Below are 14,959 nucleotides of genomic sequence, written 5' to 3'. Positions count from 1 at the left end.
AGCCCACAGAGTGTAAACGTTGCCTTCCCTTGACTATAGTCCTCCTGGGTTGCCCCTGAGGCTTGGAGCCAACCCAGCCCTAAAGAAGGAGGCCCAGAGGCACTGATGGTGCCTGGTACAAATTAGTGCCCCTGCTCACTTGAGCCCAGCCTGGGTTCTCCTCTAGGGTGGGGACCACAGCTCTATCCCCTCTGGGTTTTCAGGGTCCAGCATGAATGGGGGACGGAGCAGGCAGCTGGAGAGCAGCCAGCCTTGGGGCCCTCTGCCATGTCCTTAATTATGGCCGGCCCCTCCCTGATGTCACAGCCCTCAGTCAGTCCCCTGGTGCCCAGGGAGCAATTGGCCTGTGCTCTGGGCCCATTCATCCAGGCCTCTGTTCATTCATTCATTCATTGAATGAATGCTCTTGAGCATCTATTATCTTTCTCTAAGATCGATGGAGTCTCTCCTCTTCCTTCTGCCTTTGACAGTGGGAAGTAATGGAGAGACTAAATTAGACTGTGCCTCTACACTGTACACCGTAGAAGATCCATTCATTCGTTCATTTACTCAGTGCCAAGCACCTCCTGTGTGCCAGGTTCTGGGGATAGTCCCTGTCCTTGTGATTTAGCCAAGGCATCAGACCTGACACTTTTGCTAAAGCATAGCATGTGCTGGGACAGAGGAAGCTGAGGGCTGGGAAGCCACGGAAGGGACAACCCAGCTGCCTGCGTGATCAGAAGCATCCCATTAAACATCCTGCAAAGGATAGCTAGTGCTCTTACTGGCTGAATCTCCTGGTGGAATTCCAGGCCTGTTGAAAGCAACCTGGGGACCAACTTTGTAGCAGTGGAGAGAAATCCACGTAGGCCTAGATCCAAGGGGGTCAGGGTTGGGAGTGTCTGGAACCAGCATCTGGGAGTGACGCTATTGGGAACCCCAGGTCTGACACGGGCCTGCTTGCAATGACTTACAGTGATTCTACCCAGAGTTGAGCAATGCAGGCAGTAGACGCCATGTGCATTTCACCACCGGCAGGAAGCCAGTGCCCCAGATAGCACAGGGCTGTGGGGGCCTCCTCAGGTAGCGGGCTAATGAGTCTACAGGGTAAACCACGGGGCACTGGGCTGGAGGGCCAGGAACTCACCTGCCAATTATTTCTCTTTGCAGAGGAGTTTAATTCCCCCTGATTATGCTCCTGGGGTAAATCACCCCCACCCCAGGAGAGGTGCTCCATGGGGCTGAGGACCCAAGGGGTGAGTGCTCCCAAGCCTCTGCTGGGGGAAGCCAACTCCCCACAGAGGGATTAAGGGTTGAAGGAGGCACTTCGGGAGCTGTTTGAAAGACTCCTCCCGCCTTGACCAGGCTGTGCTCCTGGGACTGGGCGCTGGGCAAGGAGGTGGATCAGAGACACGCCCTGCCCTTTCTGGAAGAGGAGGTGCACAAGTGACCAGTGACACTGGAGCAGGACAGGCCCCAAGCGAGGAGGACGGCCTGGCCCGAGGAGAGGGTGTGGCCGGCTTCCTAAGAAGGATGGTAGCAGGACCCTTAATACCACCAACCATATTTCCCGGGTCCTTTCCCTTTCCTGCTCTCCCAGGCAGGAGTTTTATGTGTTCTCAAGCCCCCAGCACCCGCCTGCCCCTGTCTCCTGCTTCAGTGAGAAAACAAAACAGCTTAGAAGAGAAGCCTCATATATGTTGGCCCACCTGCCCTCCCGGCTGCATCACATGTACTCCTCCTGGGACCCCGATCCAACCCCCTCTGCCCATAAAATGGCCCAGCACCAGCAAGGACGCCCTCTCTCCCCCAGCAGCAGCGTCTGTCAATGTCCCTTGGGGTGCCTCCCCCATTTCTCTGCTCCTTGAAGGAGCTGTCAATCCATATACCCAGTCTCTCTGTGCCCTTTCCAACCTGGCTCCCTCTGCCCCCCAACTCCAATGGCCATTGTCAAGCTCGCCAACATGCCAGGTTGCTAAATCCAACGTCCACTTCTCAGTCGTCATTGCACTTGACCCGGGGGCTCACCCCCACCTCCAGAAGCCCTTTCCTCCCTAGACTTTGGGCTGCCACCGGGTCCTTTCTGCTCAGCGGGTTGCTTTTTCTGTGTCCCTGCTGATGGGGGGGGGGGGGGGCTCTCCTTTCTCTCTCCACCCACTTCTTTTGTGATCTCATCTGTTACCCTTAGCTTCAAGTGCCCTTTATACCCTGATAACACCCACATTTGCATTTCTAGCCTGGGCCTCTCCCTTGAGCTTGACTCTAGAGCTGCCTCTGCTCTTCCTCTTACATGTCTAAGGAGCATCTCGGACCCCAGGCGTTCAGACCATGAGGTCTCTGCATAATTTTCCCCAGACCTGTACCTCCCACATCCCAGTCCAAGACCATGTCTTCTTTCTGGCACCTTCCCCTTACTCCTTTCTTTCTTTTCCACCCCAGCCCCACTTTGCCAGCAAACCTGGTCATCTCTACTCCAAAATACATCAAAAGCGGCTGATGCCAATCACTTCCCACCCTCTCCTCTGCCACAGCTGGGGCCAGACTCTGTCCCCCTGGACATCTCTCCCCTGGAGCCCTGCAGGCGTGTCCTTGATGCTCTCCCTGCCTCTGCCCTGCCTCCTTAGAGCCTTTCTCAACATAACAGCAGAGGTGCCATTTGATAAAGCAAACCAAATCCTCTAACTTCGGTGCTTAAACCCTCGCATGGGGCCAGGCGCATGGCTCACACCCATAATCCCAGCACTCTGGGAGGCCGAAGCAGATGGATCACCTGAGGTCGGGAGTTCGAGACCAGCCTGACCAACATGCAGAAACCCTGTCTCTACTAAAAATACAAAATTAACCGGGCGTGGTGGTGCATGCCTGTAATCCCAGCTACTCGGGAGGCTGAGGCAGGAGAATCGCTTGAACCCTGAAGGCAGAGGTTGTGGTGAGCCGAGATCAAGCCCTTGCACTCCAAGCTAGGCAACAAGAGCAAAACTCTCTCAAAAACAAAACAAAACAAAAAAAAGCACCTCCCATTCCTCCCATCTTACCCAGGGTGAAAGCCCGAGTCCTCCCAGGCCTGGCAAACCCTACCCGGCCTCTCCCCTTCCCCATCTCATACCCTCCTGCTGTCCTGTTGCTCACTCTTTGCTGCTCCTGAAACACACCAGGCCTTTGCACTTGCCCCCGCCTGGGGACATTCTTTCCACAGATGTACATCACCTTGTTCCCTGACCTCCATATTGCAGCCCGCCCCATGCCCTGATTTCCACCGCACTGACCACGTCTAACCTGTTATACACGATGTGTGGTTTACCGTCTGATTCCTTGCTAGTCTGCAAGCTATGAAGGGCAGTTTTTTCTTGATTGTTCTGTTCGTTGTTTTGCTCATATAGTCCCAAGAGCTTTGGCTCAGTTCCTACACATAGCAGACTCTCAGGAAGTATTTGTTGAGTGAATGAATAGGGGTGTAAACCAGGGCTATGAGTCTACCCTCTTCACTTCAGCCAAAATAGTCTTTGTAAAACAGAAGTCTGATGACATCATTCCTGATTTTAAACCTTTCACGGTTTCCCTTGTTCATCGGGTAAAGACCCAATGGGCCCTGCCCTGCCGAGGCCCCAGCTCCTTGCTGCTCCTCCCTGTCTCTGACTGCTCCAGCCAAAAAGGCTTTCAGCCTGGGTCCTCACCATGGTCCCCGTGCTACCAGCCCTGTGCCTCATGCTGCTCCCTCTGCTTGAAGGTACTTCCCTCCCTCTTCTCCTACCAATTTACAGCTTCCCCATCCCTACATCTCAGCTGGAGAGCCACTCCACTCTGGCCCAGGCTGAGTGTCCTTGTCACGTCCCCTCAACAGCACCGTGTGGCACTGCTCCCTGATGGCACTGCCCACAGATGGCACTGCTCCCTGATGGCACTGCCCACAGACGGATGCCACATGCTGTGTGGTTGCCAGAGCCACACCTTTCTTACCCACCACTGTCAGCTTCACGAGGGGAGACACATCTGTCTTGGTTAACTGGCATACCCCATGTAGTAGGTGGTTAGCACACACCTGTGGGATCCCTGGGTGACCTCACGAGTGGAAGGATGCTGACCCATGACCTTGGCCTCCTGGGCCTATGTGGATTTCCTGCCCTTCATGTCGTGGGTGTCCTGGACTGGTCACTGTGTCAGCCTCTCCCTGGGAACCTGTAGGACACCATCCATCTGGGAGCCTCTCCCTCCCTGGTACCTTGCAGCCAGTTTGTCATCCAATAAACTTTAGATGACCATGATGACAATGGCAGTGACAAAGATGATGATGATGACATTGATGGTGCCGTGGAGACCCAAGACACTGGGGCTGAGCTGAGGGTGTGGGTGGCAGGAGAAGGCATGGAAGAGACGGGAGCCTTTCCCACCCGCTTCCTCCACTAACCCTGCTGGTTCCTTCCTGGGCAGGGTACAACGCGGAGGTGACGGTCAGCCAGGTGTACTCAGGCAGCCTGCGCGTGCTCAATCGCCACTTCTCCCAGGATCTTACCCGCCGGGAATCTAGTGCCTTCCGTAGTGAAACTGCCAAAGCCCAGAAGATGGTAGGAAAGGATTTGGGGGATGAGAGGGAGGGAATGTGGGGGTGAAAAGAGAGGGGTGGGGTCTGATCACATGGAGCCAGTTGGTCAACCCATCTGGAGCACTCACGGGGACCACAGCCCTGCTCCAGGCACCATGGAAGCAGATGAGGTTGAGGGTCATGGCAAAGTTAGTGGACGCTTGGGTCAATCTCACTCGGATTAGATCCTGATCATGCCTCTTACCAGGCGTGGAGCATGACCTTGGGAAAGGTCCCGCAGTGCAGCGGACACTATTGAGGGCCCAATTCTGCCCTTCCGTTACAGGACGGTGGCCCACTCCTGCCCCTCCGTTATAGGATGGTGGCCACTCCTGCCCCTCCGTTATAGGATGGTGGCCCACTCCTCCCTCTCTGTTACAGGATGGTGGCCCGCTCTTCCCCCTCCATTACAGGACAGTGGCTGCTCCCGCCCCTTTGTTACAGGACGGTGGCCCGCTCCTGCCCCTCCGTTACAGGACGGTGGCCGCTCCTGCCCCTCTGTTACGGGATGGTGGCTCACTGCACGGAGGCTGGTCTACTGCCTGCCACTCTCAGGCTGCAGGACCAGTGCCCAGCAAGGCAGGCCAGAAGTGCCTGGGAGTTATTCCCAGGAGCAACCCTGAACCATGAGCGCTGGAGTGGCTGGAGCTTCTTTGGCCCTGGCAGGGGGAATAGTTCAGAGAATGTTCCAGGCTGTGTCCCAGAGATGCCCTATTGGGCTGAGCTCAGATGCTCTCAGCTCTACACTCCGCATTCATGGCCCTGTGTTGGTTGCCCACTTTCCAGTCTCTCCCTCCCAACTACTGTTTCCCAGAATCACCTCCAAATAAACCACTTGCCCCACCTTGTCAATGGAGGGTCTGCTTCTGAGGGACCCAGCCTGAGGCTGCCCGTTTCCTCCTCCATGAGGTAGGGGTGATAACAACAGGACCCGGCTGCAGATTTGTTGTGGGTTGCAGTGAAGTTGAGATAACACGAACACTATTCCCACGCTGTGCAAATGCTTAAGAGCCTGTAATCCTGCCACCAGCTCTGTAGTTGGAGATGTGCAAAAACTCCAATCAGCTGTGCTACCCATCAGAGCTGCTGGCTTGTCCCAGGCCATGGGAGGAGGTGCAGAGGGGACCCAGGAGCTGAGCAGGGGTTTCTCAGAGTTGAGGAGTGACTTTTGGCAAGGGGCAGAGAGGTCATCGGCAGTGTGGGTGGAGGTGAGAGGGGGGTGTAGTGGAAAGGGAAAGAAGGGGACGGGGTGTGAGATTCATGTGTGCCCCAGCCCGGCCACTCAGTGCTGTGTGGCTGTGATCAAGCCTGTGCACCTTGGAGAATGATGCATGGAGCGGGGCTGCTGGTAGGAGCAAAGGGCACCCCAAAGTAGGAAGTGGCCCTGTCTGCCCTGCAGAGGGTCCCAGGGGCTGTTGTCTTCCCTTCTCACAGCTCAAGGAGCTCATCACCAGCACCCGCCTGGGAACTTACTACAACTCCAGCTCTGTCTATTCCTTTGGGTGAGTGGTCCTTGCCCCGACCAGCTCCTGCAAGAAGCTGAGATTCAAAGAATGGGAGGGGACTCTGTAGGCTTCTGATGCAATGCCTTCATGTTTCAAATGAGGAAACTAAGGCATAGAGAGGGAACTTGGCTTCCTGCATGTCACCCTCCCTTCATTGGGCTCTTCTGTAGAATGGAAACATGGGTGTGATAGGTTTGCACCAGACAATGACTGTGATGGCTGATCAAGGGCCTGACACCATCAGGCGAGGCGATGTTGGAGGGGGATGGGGTTAAGAGCATTGGCTCCAGGGCCCGACTGCCCCGTCCACTTCTGGTTTGGCTACTTGCGGCATAGTCTATGAGGCACAAGTTCACCTCTCGTGCTTCAGTTTTCTCATTTGTAAAATAAGGATTATGAGAGCGCCTCCTTCAGAGGTTGCTAGAGGCTTCTGCGTGAAGACGGACAGCAATGGCTAGGATGTGGAAAGTGCTCGATGTGCATGAGCAGGAGTGGAGCTGGGGCCAGACCTCAGAATCCTTCCCTGGCGTCTCTCACTTCTACCTGCCTTAGGGAGGGACCCCTCACCTGCTTCTTCTGGTTCATTCTCCAAATCCCCGAGCACCGCCGGCCGATGCTGAGCCCCGAGGTGGTGCAGGCGCTGCTGGTGGAGGAGCTGCTGTCCACGGTCAACAGCTCAGCTGCCGTCCCCTACAGGGCCGAATACGAAGTGGACCCCGAGGGCCTAGTGATCCTGGGTCAGTACTGGGAGCGGAAACATGGGGTTGGCCTCATGAGGTTGGGGGAAACAAGCTGTGGTGTGGCCCGGGGAGGCTGCCTGCCAGGGCTGGGGTGATGTCAGGGCGGGCCCCCCAGGTGAGGTAGTAGTGCCATTGCATTCAAGGAGCCAGGACGGAAGGGCAGGGTGGGGGCGTTTAGGGTAAATCTCAGACAAGGCTGGCTCCAGGAGTCTCCTCTAATTTTATTTTCATTGTGTTTTCTTTTATTTGTTTTTTGTTCTTGTTTATTTGTTTGTTCATTTCCTTTTATCAGAAGCCAGTGTGAAAGACATAGCTGCACTGAATTCCACGCTGGGTACGCTACTTTTTTTTTCCCCTCCCCACTTTCCTTTTGAGTTGGTGTTTGTCTTGACTTTGTTGTGTGTCAGGGGGACACATGGCTTCTATCGTGTGTGCAGGGAGCCCTGGCCAAGAGTCACCCAGGGGATGCCATGGTGGACTCAGTGATGTGTCCCAAGCAAGTCTTGCAGCCTGTAGGGGGAGAGGAGGTGGTGTTGTGCATGCGTGTATTTGTGTGTGTCTTGTAGACGGGTGTGCATGCGTTCCTGTGTGGGTGTGAGGATGAGTCAGGTTTAGTGGTCCACGAACGTGAGTCTCCTCTGTCATTGACTTCAACCTGCCCACAAGCTAGTTTCCACTGATGGTAGAAAATCGTCTTGCCAATTCATGGTTTATCAGTGACATTGGTTTTAAAACTTGGTCTTTTGGAGGTAGCGGTGCCATTGCATTCAAGAACACTCCTTCCACCTTTTCCTTTCCTTTCCAGTCAGGCTCATCAGCCCTCCCTCCCTACCTGGTGCCATATTGCTAGAGTCACCTTGCGTTTCTCCAAGCGGACCCACAATCTTTCAGCTGACCAGCAGAGTGACCACGCTGCACAAGGCAGGAGGTGCTGTCCAAGTTGTAGTTTGTGTGAGTTGTGCAGTGCACCAACTGGCTGCTGGAGTCTATGGCCCCTAATGCAGTGCACCAACTGGCTGCTGGACTCTATGGCCCCTAAATTCTCAGATTCCTCCCACACTATCTAGCGTTGTCACTCAGAGCCAAGGTGGGGGTGAGCGTCTCAACCCCTTCTCAGGGAGGGAGGCAGAGTTTAAATCCTTGTTATACCTTTCTTTACCTTCCCCTCTTCCCATCCTGCTGGTCAAATGCTTGCTTCTTTGTTGAATGGAGGTGATGAGGTCAAAGTAGTTTTCAAAGAGGTGAAATCATGATTCTTATACAAAGATAGAGTGACCATGTGTCAAACATTTATTTAGCTGATTAATGGGGGAACGAGTGGAATGGTAAAGAATGCAAGAAACTGATCTATTTGTCTGTCTATCTATCTATCTATCTATCTATCTATCTATCTATCTATCTATCATCTCTCTGTGGATATCTGTCTGCTTGTCTATCTAGTTATCTAGCTAGCTAGCTGTCTATCTATTATCTATCTGTCTGTCTCTCTCTCTGTCTGTCTAGCTAGCTAGCTGTCTGTTTATATCTATCTATCTATCTATCTATCTATCTATCTATCTATCTATCTATCATCAATCGTTAATGGAAAAAGAGAACTGCTGGAATAAGATTACCAAGTTAGATACAAACCTGGTTAAGGTCCTACCAGGCAAGAAAACTCAAACCTTTGGGGTTGTCTTTTCTAGTGAATTAAAGTCATTGACAGCTTATTATAGTCTTCTGAAAGTTAACATCTACCTCTACAGAGTTCAAGATTGATAATCTACAACCAATAGTAAGTCAGAGATATTACTCCTGAGAGCCTCGGGGGACTTAATCAGACGATGCTTGGAGACAGAGACTGGCTCACTGCAGCCTGGACACCGAATCTGGTTCATTGCTGCCTGATTTTGTATAGCCCATGAGCCAAGAATGACATATATATATATATAACAGAGTCTCACTCTGTCATCCAGGCTGGAGTACAGTGGCGCGATCTCAGCTCACTGCAACCTCCACCTCCCAGGTTCAAGCAATTCTCCTGCTTCAGCCTCCTGAGTAGCTGGGACTACAGGCGCCTGCCACCATGCCTGGCTAATTTGTATATTTTTAGAAGAGATGAGGTTTTGCCATGTTGGCCAGGCTGGTCTCGAACTCCTGACCTCAGGTGATCCACCTGCCTCCACCTCCCAAAGTGCTGGGATTACAGGTGTGAGCCACCATGCCTGGCCCCATAGGACCTTTTTCAATCATTAAAAAATGTAAAAGTCAGCCAGGCATGGTGGCTCATGCCTGTAACCCAGCACTTCGGGAGGCAGAGGCAGGCAGATCACCTGAGGTCAGGAGTTCGAGACCAGCCTGGCCAACAAGGTGAAACCCTGTCTGTTCTAAAAATATAAAAATTAGCTGGGCATGGTGGTGCGCACCTGTAGTCCTAACCAATCAGGAAGCTGAGGCAGGAGAATCACTTGAACCTGGGAGATGGAGCTTGCAGTGAGCTGAGATGGTGAGATTGTGCCACTGCACTCCAGCCTGGGCGACAGAGTGAGATTCCATCTCAAAAAAAAAAGAAAGAAAGAAAGAAAAGGGAAAGGTCCTATGGAAAGTTATTTTTTCTCCTGCAATAGAAGTGCTATGTAATAGCCTCATGTTGCCTTGTGCCTCTGTGTCCCCATGTTCCTGGCAGTTGTTCTGTAATTATCTGTGCTCGGTGGGTGTTCGTTTCATGAATGAATGATTGAACAAATGAACGAAAGCATGAATGAGGAGACTGGTTCAGTGCATGTCCAGAGCACAGAGTCTCAGGGGGCAGAGATAACAACTGAAATCCTTGAAGTTGACTTTCTGAGCACTTCCTTCATGCCAGGCCCCATTCCTGTGCGGAGGACACCAGGATGACCGTGTCCTCACCCCTGCCCTCGGAGGAGCTTCAAGCCCCATGAGGGAGACAGACACATAAACAGATTCTCATAACACCAAGTGCCAGTGTGAGAATAGAGGCCCCAGAGGCAGTGGAGAGAGGGAATTGTTCGTTCCAAAGCAGAGGAGGGGGCAAATCAAGAGCCTCACACAGAGTCCCAGATCTATAGGAGGCAGGGGTTGCTCCTGACTGGGGGATCCTGGAAGACTTCATGGAGGGGGCATCAGATTTGGGCATGGGCCGGGCGTGGTGGCTCACGCCTGTAATCCCAGCACTTTGGGAGGCCGAGTTGAGCGGATCACCTGAGGTCAGGAGTTCGAGGCCAGCCTGGCCAATGTGGCAAAACCCCATCTCTACTAAAAATACAAAATTAGCTGGGCATGGTGGCGCATGCCTGTAATCCCAGCTACTTGGGAGGCTGAGGCAGGAGAATTGCTTGAACCCAGGAGGTGGAGGTTGCAGTGAGCCAAGATTGCACCATTGCACTCTAGCCTGGGCAACAAGAGCAAACTCCATTAAAAAAAAAAATTAGCTGGACATGGTGGTGTGCACCTGCAGTCCTAGCTACTCAGGGCTGGAGGAGGGGAGGCTAAGGTGGGAGGATCACCTGAGCTCAGGAGGCCGAGGCTGCAATGAGCTGTTGTGATCGCATCACTGCACTCCAGCCTGGGTGACAGGCTGTCTCAACAATAAAATAAAATAATTTTCGAAAGAAAAAGAAATTCGGGCATAGGGGTAGGAAGGAATTTGTCAGGGTGAGAAGGAGAAAGGGTTCCCTGGGCAGAGGGAATGTCAGGGGCAAAGGCTGGGGGCGGGGAACACCCAAGGCATGTTCAGTTACTTCCTCCCAGTGCCAAGAGGTGCCAGGCTCCCTGAAGGTGTTTCTGATTAACAAAAGGTTAGCACACACCTCTCCACGGAATTAGTCTAAAAAAAAAAACAAAAAAACAAAAAAACAAAACAGTAATTATTAAAGTGGCAAGAGCAAAAAAAAAAAAAAAAAAAAAGTAATTATTAAAGTGGCAAGAGCAAAGAATCTGCTTGGAGCAAGACTTAAAGAACCCAAAACCCTAGGAAGTGCCTGGCATCTTTCCCCAGCTGCTGGTGGAGGCCCTGTCCCTTCCCTAGGCAGATATGGTTGTTCTCTCTCTGGGGAGGTCAGCTCCCCACTGCAGTCAGCACGGCCAGGGGTCAGGGAGAAGGGGCTGAGCCACAGGTGGCAGCATCAGAGCAAAGTGTATTCACCTCTGTTCCCTTCCTGGTCCTCAGCACTGGCCAGAGGAGGTTGTAGGACAGGGATCATTATTACATCCATTTGACAGAACTCGGAATGGCTAAGCCACTGGCCCAGACTCAGTTAACTACCCAGAGCTAGTGAACATCTACCTCTACAGAGTCTGAGGTTGATAATCTACAACCAATAGTAAGTCAGAGTTATTACTCCTGAGAGCCTCAGGGGGACTTAATCAGACAATGCTTGGGGACAGAGACTGGCTCACTGCAGCCTGGACACCGAATCTGTCCCACTGCTGCCTGATTTTGTATGACCCTTGAGCCAAGAATGACATCATCACACAGCTGATGAGTGTTGGGGCTAGGTGGGGAGGGTAGTGCCCCTCCCTCCTTTTCTCCAGTTCCCTCCCCCTACACCCTCTCCTCTGGGGGCCCAGCAGATAGCGCTAGCCTTGGGGGCTGCCCTCAGGCTGACCAAGCTGACAGGGGGATCTTTGCTTGTCTGTGGCCTTCCAAAGAAGACGATTTAAAGCAGAGAAAATAGACTGAAAACTCAGGTTTTATAATTTCATGTCGGCAGGCTGCCTCCCACATCCCAGGTTCATTCCTAAATCCCCACTGGCTCCTGGAAGAACATCAGGCTTCTGGTGAGGTTTAAATGAGATACTGGATGCTCTACGGGAGAGAATATGTTCACTGCCAGACCCTGGTGCCTAGACTGAACACACAGTCGGTGCACAGTCACTGTTTTGAATGAATGAATGAATGAATGAATGAATGATGCAGGTGGTACTGCTTTGTGAATTCTAGCAGTGCATCAGAACTTACGGATTAGATGGAAGAGCAGAGGCTCACTGGTGTGTGGGGTAGGGGGGTGGGGTATGATGGTGAAACAGTTGTGAAGTGAGGCAGCCGTGAGATGGGCTAGGTCTGAGCCTCAGCCGGGGCCAGCTGCAGGATGACAAGTCACAGGCCTTTCTCCCCAGCCCTACCTGCTCCGTCTCCCTCACACCCACCTGAGGAACAGGCACTGCCTTTACTGAGCCCCTACTGTGCAAGGCGCTGTGCTGGGCATTCAAACGTGTATCATCCCACAGCCTCTGCTGGCGGCCCTGCAAGGGTGGTGTTATCGTCCCATTCTATAGATGAGGAAAGCAAGGCCCAGGAAAGATTAGGTGGTGGCTGGGCAAACCCAGATGTGTCTGGCTCAGGTCTGTGCAATGGACACAATCATTGAAAGTATCTCGTAGAGTTGTTGTGGGCATTGAGTGAGACAGTGAGGGAAGGCATTCAGTTCAGTTTCTGGCCTGTAGCAAATGCTGATAAGCACCTGTTTTATTCTGATGGCTTCACCATCATTAGCTCAAAGCTCATGTCCTCCCCCCAGGGCAGCCTCCCAGACTCCTCCTTAGGGCACTCCCTTCTCTCTGCCGGAAGTGAAGCCCTCATCCCTTCTCCTCCTCATTGCTTGTGGCCTCGCTGGTCTCCACAGCAGCCAGAGGAGTGTGTGGTCCAAGCCAGCCCATGTCCAGCCTGGCCCAACCTTCTGTGGCTCCCTATGGCCGCAGGAGAAAGCAGCGCCCATCCTGGGAATGGCCTGGGCCGGGCCTCCCTGCCTTCAGCTGGTCCTCTAGATACACGTGCCCTGTGTGTACTTTTCTCAAAGCTGCCTGGCTCGCCCGAGGCTCTTTGCTCACGCGAAGACCCCCAGGACGCCCCCAGCCCACAGGCCTGGTTTGGAGTCATCACCTCCTGAGCTATTCTTGCCTGTTCTGTGTCTGTCTGTCCCCGCTGTCATCCATGTCCCCAGGCAGCGACTGGATCTTTACCTGGGCACTGAGAAGGCATGAAGCTCAGTGTGTGTCCATTCCATGAGTGAATGACTGAACCACTGAACAAATGCATGAATGAGGATACTGACAGGGAAAGAGAAGGATGGGGTAGAGCGTGTCTGGCTATCCCCACCCGGCTCCCCTGCCCAGCCCATCCTGCCTGGTGGAGGACCTTGAGGGACCTGGCTCCCCAGGGTCCCCTCTTTCTGGCTCACAGGAATCAGGGGCTGTGCCCTTCTCCCCGCTCCAGGTTGTTACCGCTACAGCTACGTGGGCCAGGGCCAGGTCCTCCGGCTGAAGGGGCCTGACCACCTGGCCTCCAGCTGCCTGTGGCACCTGCAGGGCCCCGAGGGCCTCATGCTCAAACTCCGGCTTGAGTGGACGCTGGCAGAGTGCCGGGACCGACTGGCCATGTATGACGTGGCTGGGCCCCTGGAGAAAAGGCTCATCACCTCGTGAGTCTGCGGGAATGAGGGCAGGAGGGAGGGCTGGAAAGGAGAGTGGTTGATGGGGGGGTTGAAAGTCACACACAGCATTCTTAGACAAGGGGGGGTAGGACCTTGGGCCTGGGTATCTGGGAGACAGGACGGCTAGCCTAGAGGGGATAGGGGACAGGAGGCTGGAGATGGTTGTGTACTGGGGGCGCTTCCCCTCCCCGAGCCTCAGTTTTCCCATCTGTAACAAAGCAGTTGTTCTAGATGACCCCTAAAGTCAGCTCTGGGAGGCACCGTGGCTTGTTGGGATGTTTCAGAGTCTGGCTGCAGCCCGGATTTTCAACCTCTGGGGTCATTCCTAAATCCTGACTGCTTCCTGGCAGAACACTCACCCTCTCTGCTTCCCAGGCTTCCGGTGGGGTTTAAATGAGATACTAGATTCTCCATGGGAGGGGATATCTTCACTACCAGGCCCTGGTGCCTAGATCAAACGCACAGTAGGTGTGCAGTATCTGTTTTGAGTGAATGAATGAATGATGTAGGTGGTACTGCTTTGCAAGTTCTAGCAATGCATCAGAGCTCATGGATTAAATGTAAGAGCAGAGAGGCTTACTGCTGTGTGGGGTGGGGGTGTGGGGGTGTGATGGGGAACCGCCTGTCTCCTAGCTGTGTGCCCTAAGGCAAGTTACTTTGCCTCTCAGAACCTGCTCACCTTGCAGGATCATTGGAGTATTTAAATCAGACTATCTGTGCCATGATCCTTACCCATAGTGAGTGCTCAGTAAATGCTAGCCATTATTATTATCATTATATATAGTCTAACTGGGACTGGGGCACAAAAGGCATTGAGTGACAGGAGCCGTTTGGATTTTGATAAGTGGGGAGCTATTGAAAGTTCTGAGAGGCAAAGTAACTTGCCTTAGGGCACGCAGCTAGGAGGCAGGGGGTTCCCCATCACACCCCCACACGCCCACCCCACATACTAGTGAGCCTCTCTGCTCTTACATTTAATCCATGAGCTCTGATGCATTGTTAGAACTTGCAAAGCAGTACCACCTACATCATTCATTCATTCACTCAAAATAGATACTGCACACCTACTGTGCGTTTGATCTAGGCACCAGGGCCCAGCAGTGAAGACATCCCCTCCTATGGAGAATCTAGTATCTCATTTAAACCCCACCAGAAGCCTGGGAGGCAGGGAGGGTGGGTTCATAATCATGCTTACCTTGCAGGATCATTGGAGGATTTAAATCAGACTATCTGTGCCATGATCCTTACACATAGTGAGTGCCTAGCACTTACACACTAGCCATTATTGTTATCATTATATATACTCTAACTGGGACTGGGACACAAAAGGCATTGAGTGCCAGGAGCCATTTGGACTTTGATATTTGGTAAGTGGGGAGCTATTGAAAGTTCTTGAGCAGAGGAGTAGGGCTTTAGGGCATGAGATATGGTGTGGAGTATGGAAGTGATCAGGATCAGAGGGCAGGTGGTTGGGGGTGGGGAGGAGGGACTGGAAATGGCCTTGACCTCTGGGAGCCTGGTCCTCCCACAGGATGGGGAGATGGGTGTTAGCCTACAAAGCGCTGCAGGAGGTGGGGAAGATGCTCTGGGCTGGGCAGTTCTCAGCGATTGTTTATTGAGCACTTACTTTGTGCCGGGCGTCAGGCTGATGCCTCTTCTGTCTCACTTGGGCGGTGGACAGCCTCCAGGCAGATAGGGATGGGACCAGTGTGTTCAGATCAAGCG

At 53.1% G+C, this 14,959-nt stretch overlaps 1 protein-coding gene across 1 annotated transcript in view; it reads left to right on the top strand.

Moving 5' to 3' along the window:
• The window catches only part of TMPRSS6 (transmembrane serine protease 6), a 46,533-nt gene that overhangs the window by 6,813 nt on the left and 24,761 nt on the right, over positions 1-14,959 (top strand). The window contains exons 3-7 of the mRNA XM_054469418.2: positions 4,408-4,541; positions 5,993-6,060; positions 6,616-6,800; positions 7,096-7,137; positions 13,018-13,222. Of these exons, the coding sequence (XP_054325393.2) occupies positions 4,408-4,541; positions 5,993-6,060; positions 6,616-6,800; positions 7,096-7,137; positions 13,018-13,222 (634 nt within the window). The remainder of the gene's footprint in view (positions 1-4,407; positions 4,542-5,992; positions 6,061-6,615; positions 6,801-7,095; positions 7,138-13,017; positions 13,223-14,959) is intronic.

The sequence above is a fragment of the Pongo pygmaeus genome, chromosome 23 (genome assembly GCF_028885625.2).
Source record: "Pongo pygmaeus isolate AG05252 chromosome 23, NHGRI_mPonPyg2-v2.0_pri, whole genome shotgun sequence".
Classification (NCBI taxonomy): Eukaryota; Metazoa; Chordata; class Mammalia; order Primates; family Hominidae; genus Pongo; species Pongo pygmaeus.
The sequence above is the reverse complement of the archived record's forward strand: the minus strand, read 5'-3'. Positions and strand labels throughout refer to the sequence as shown.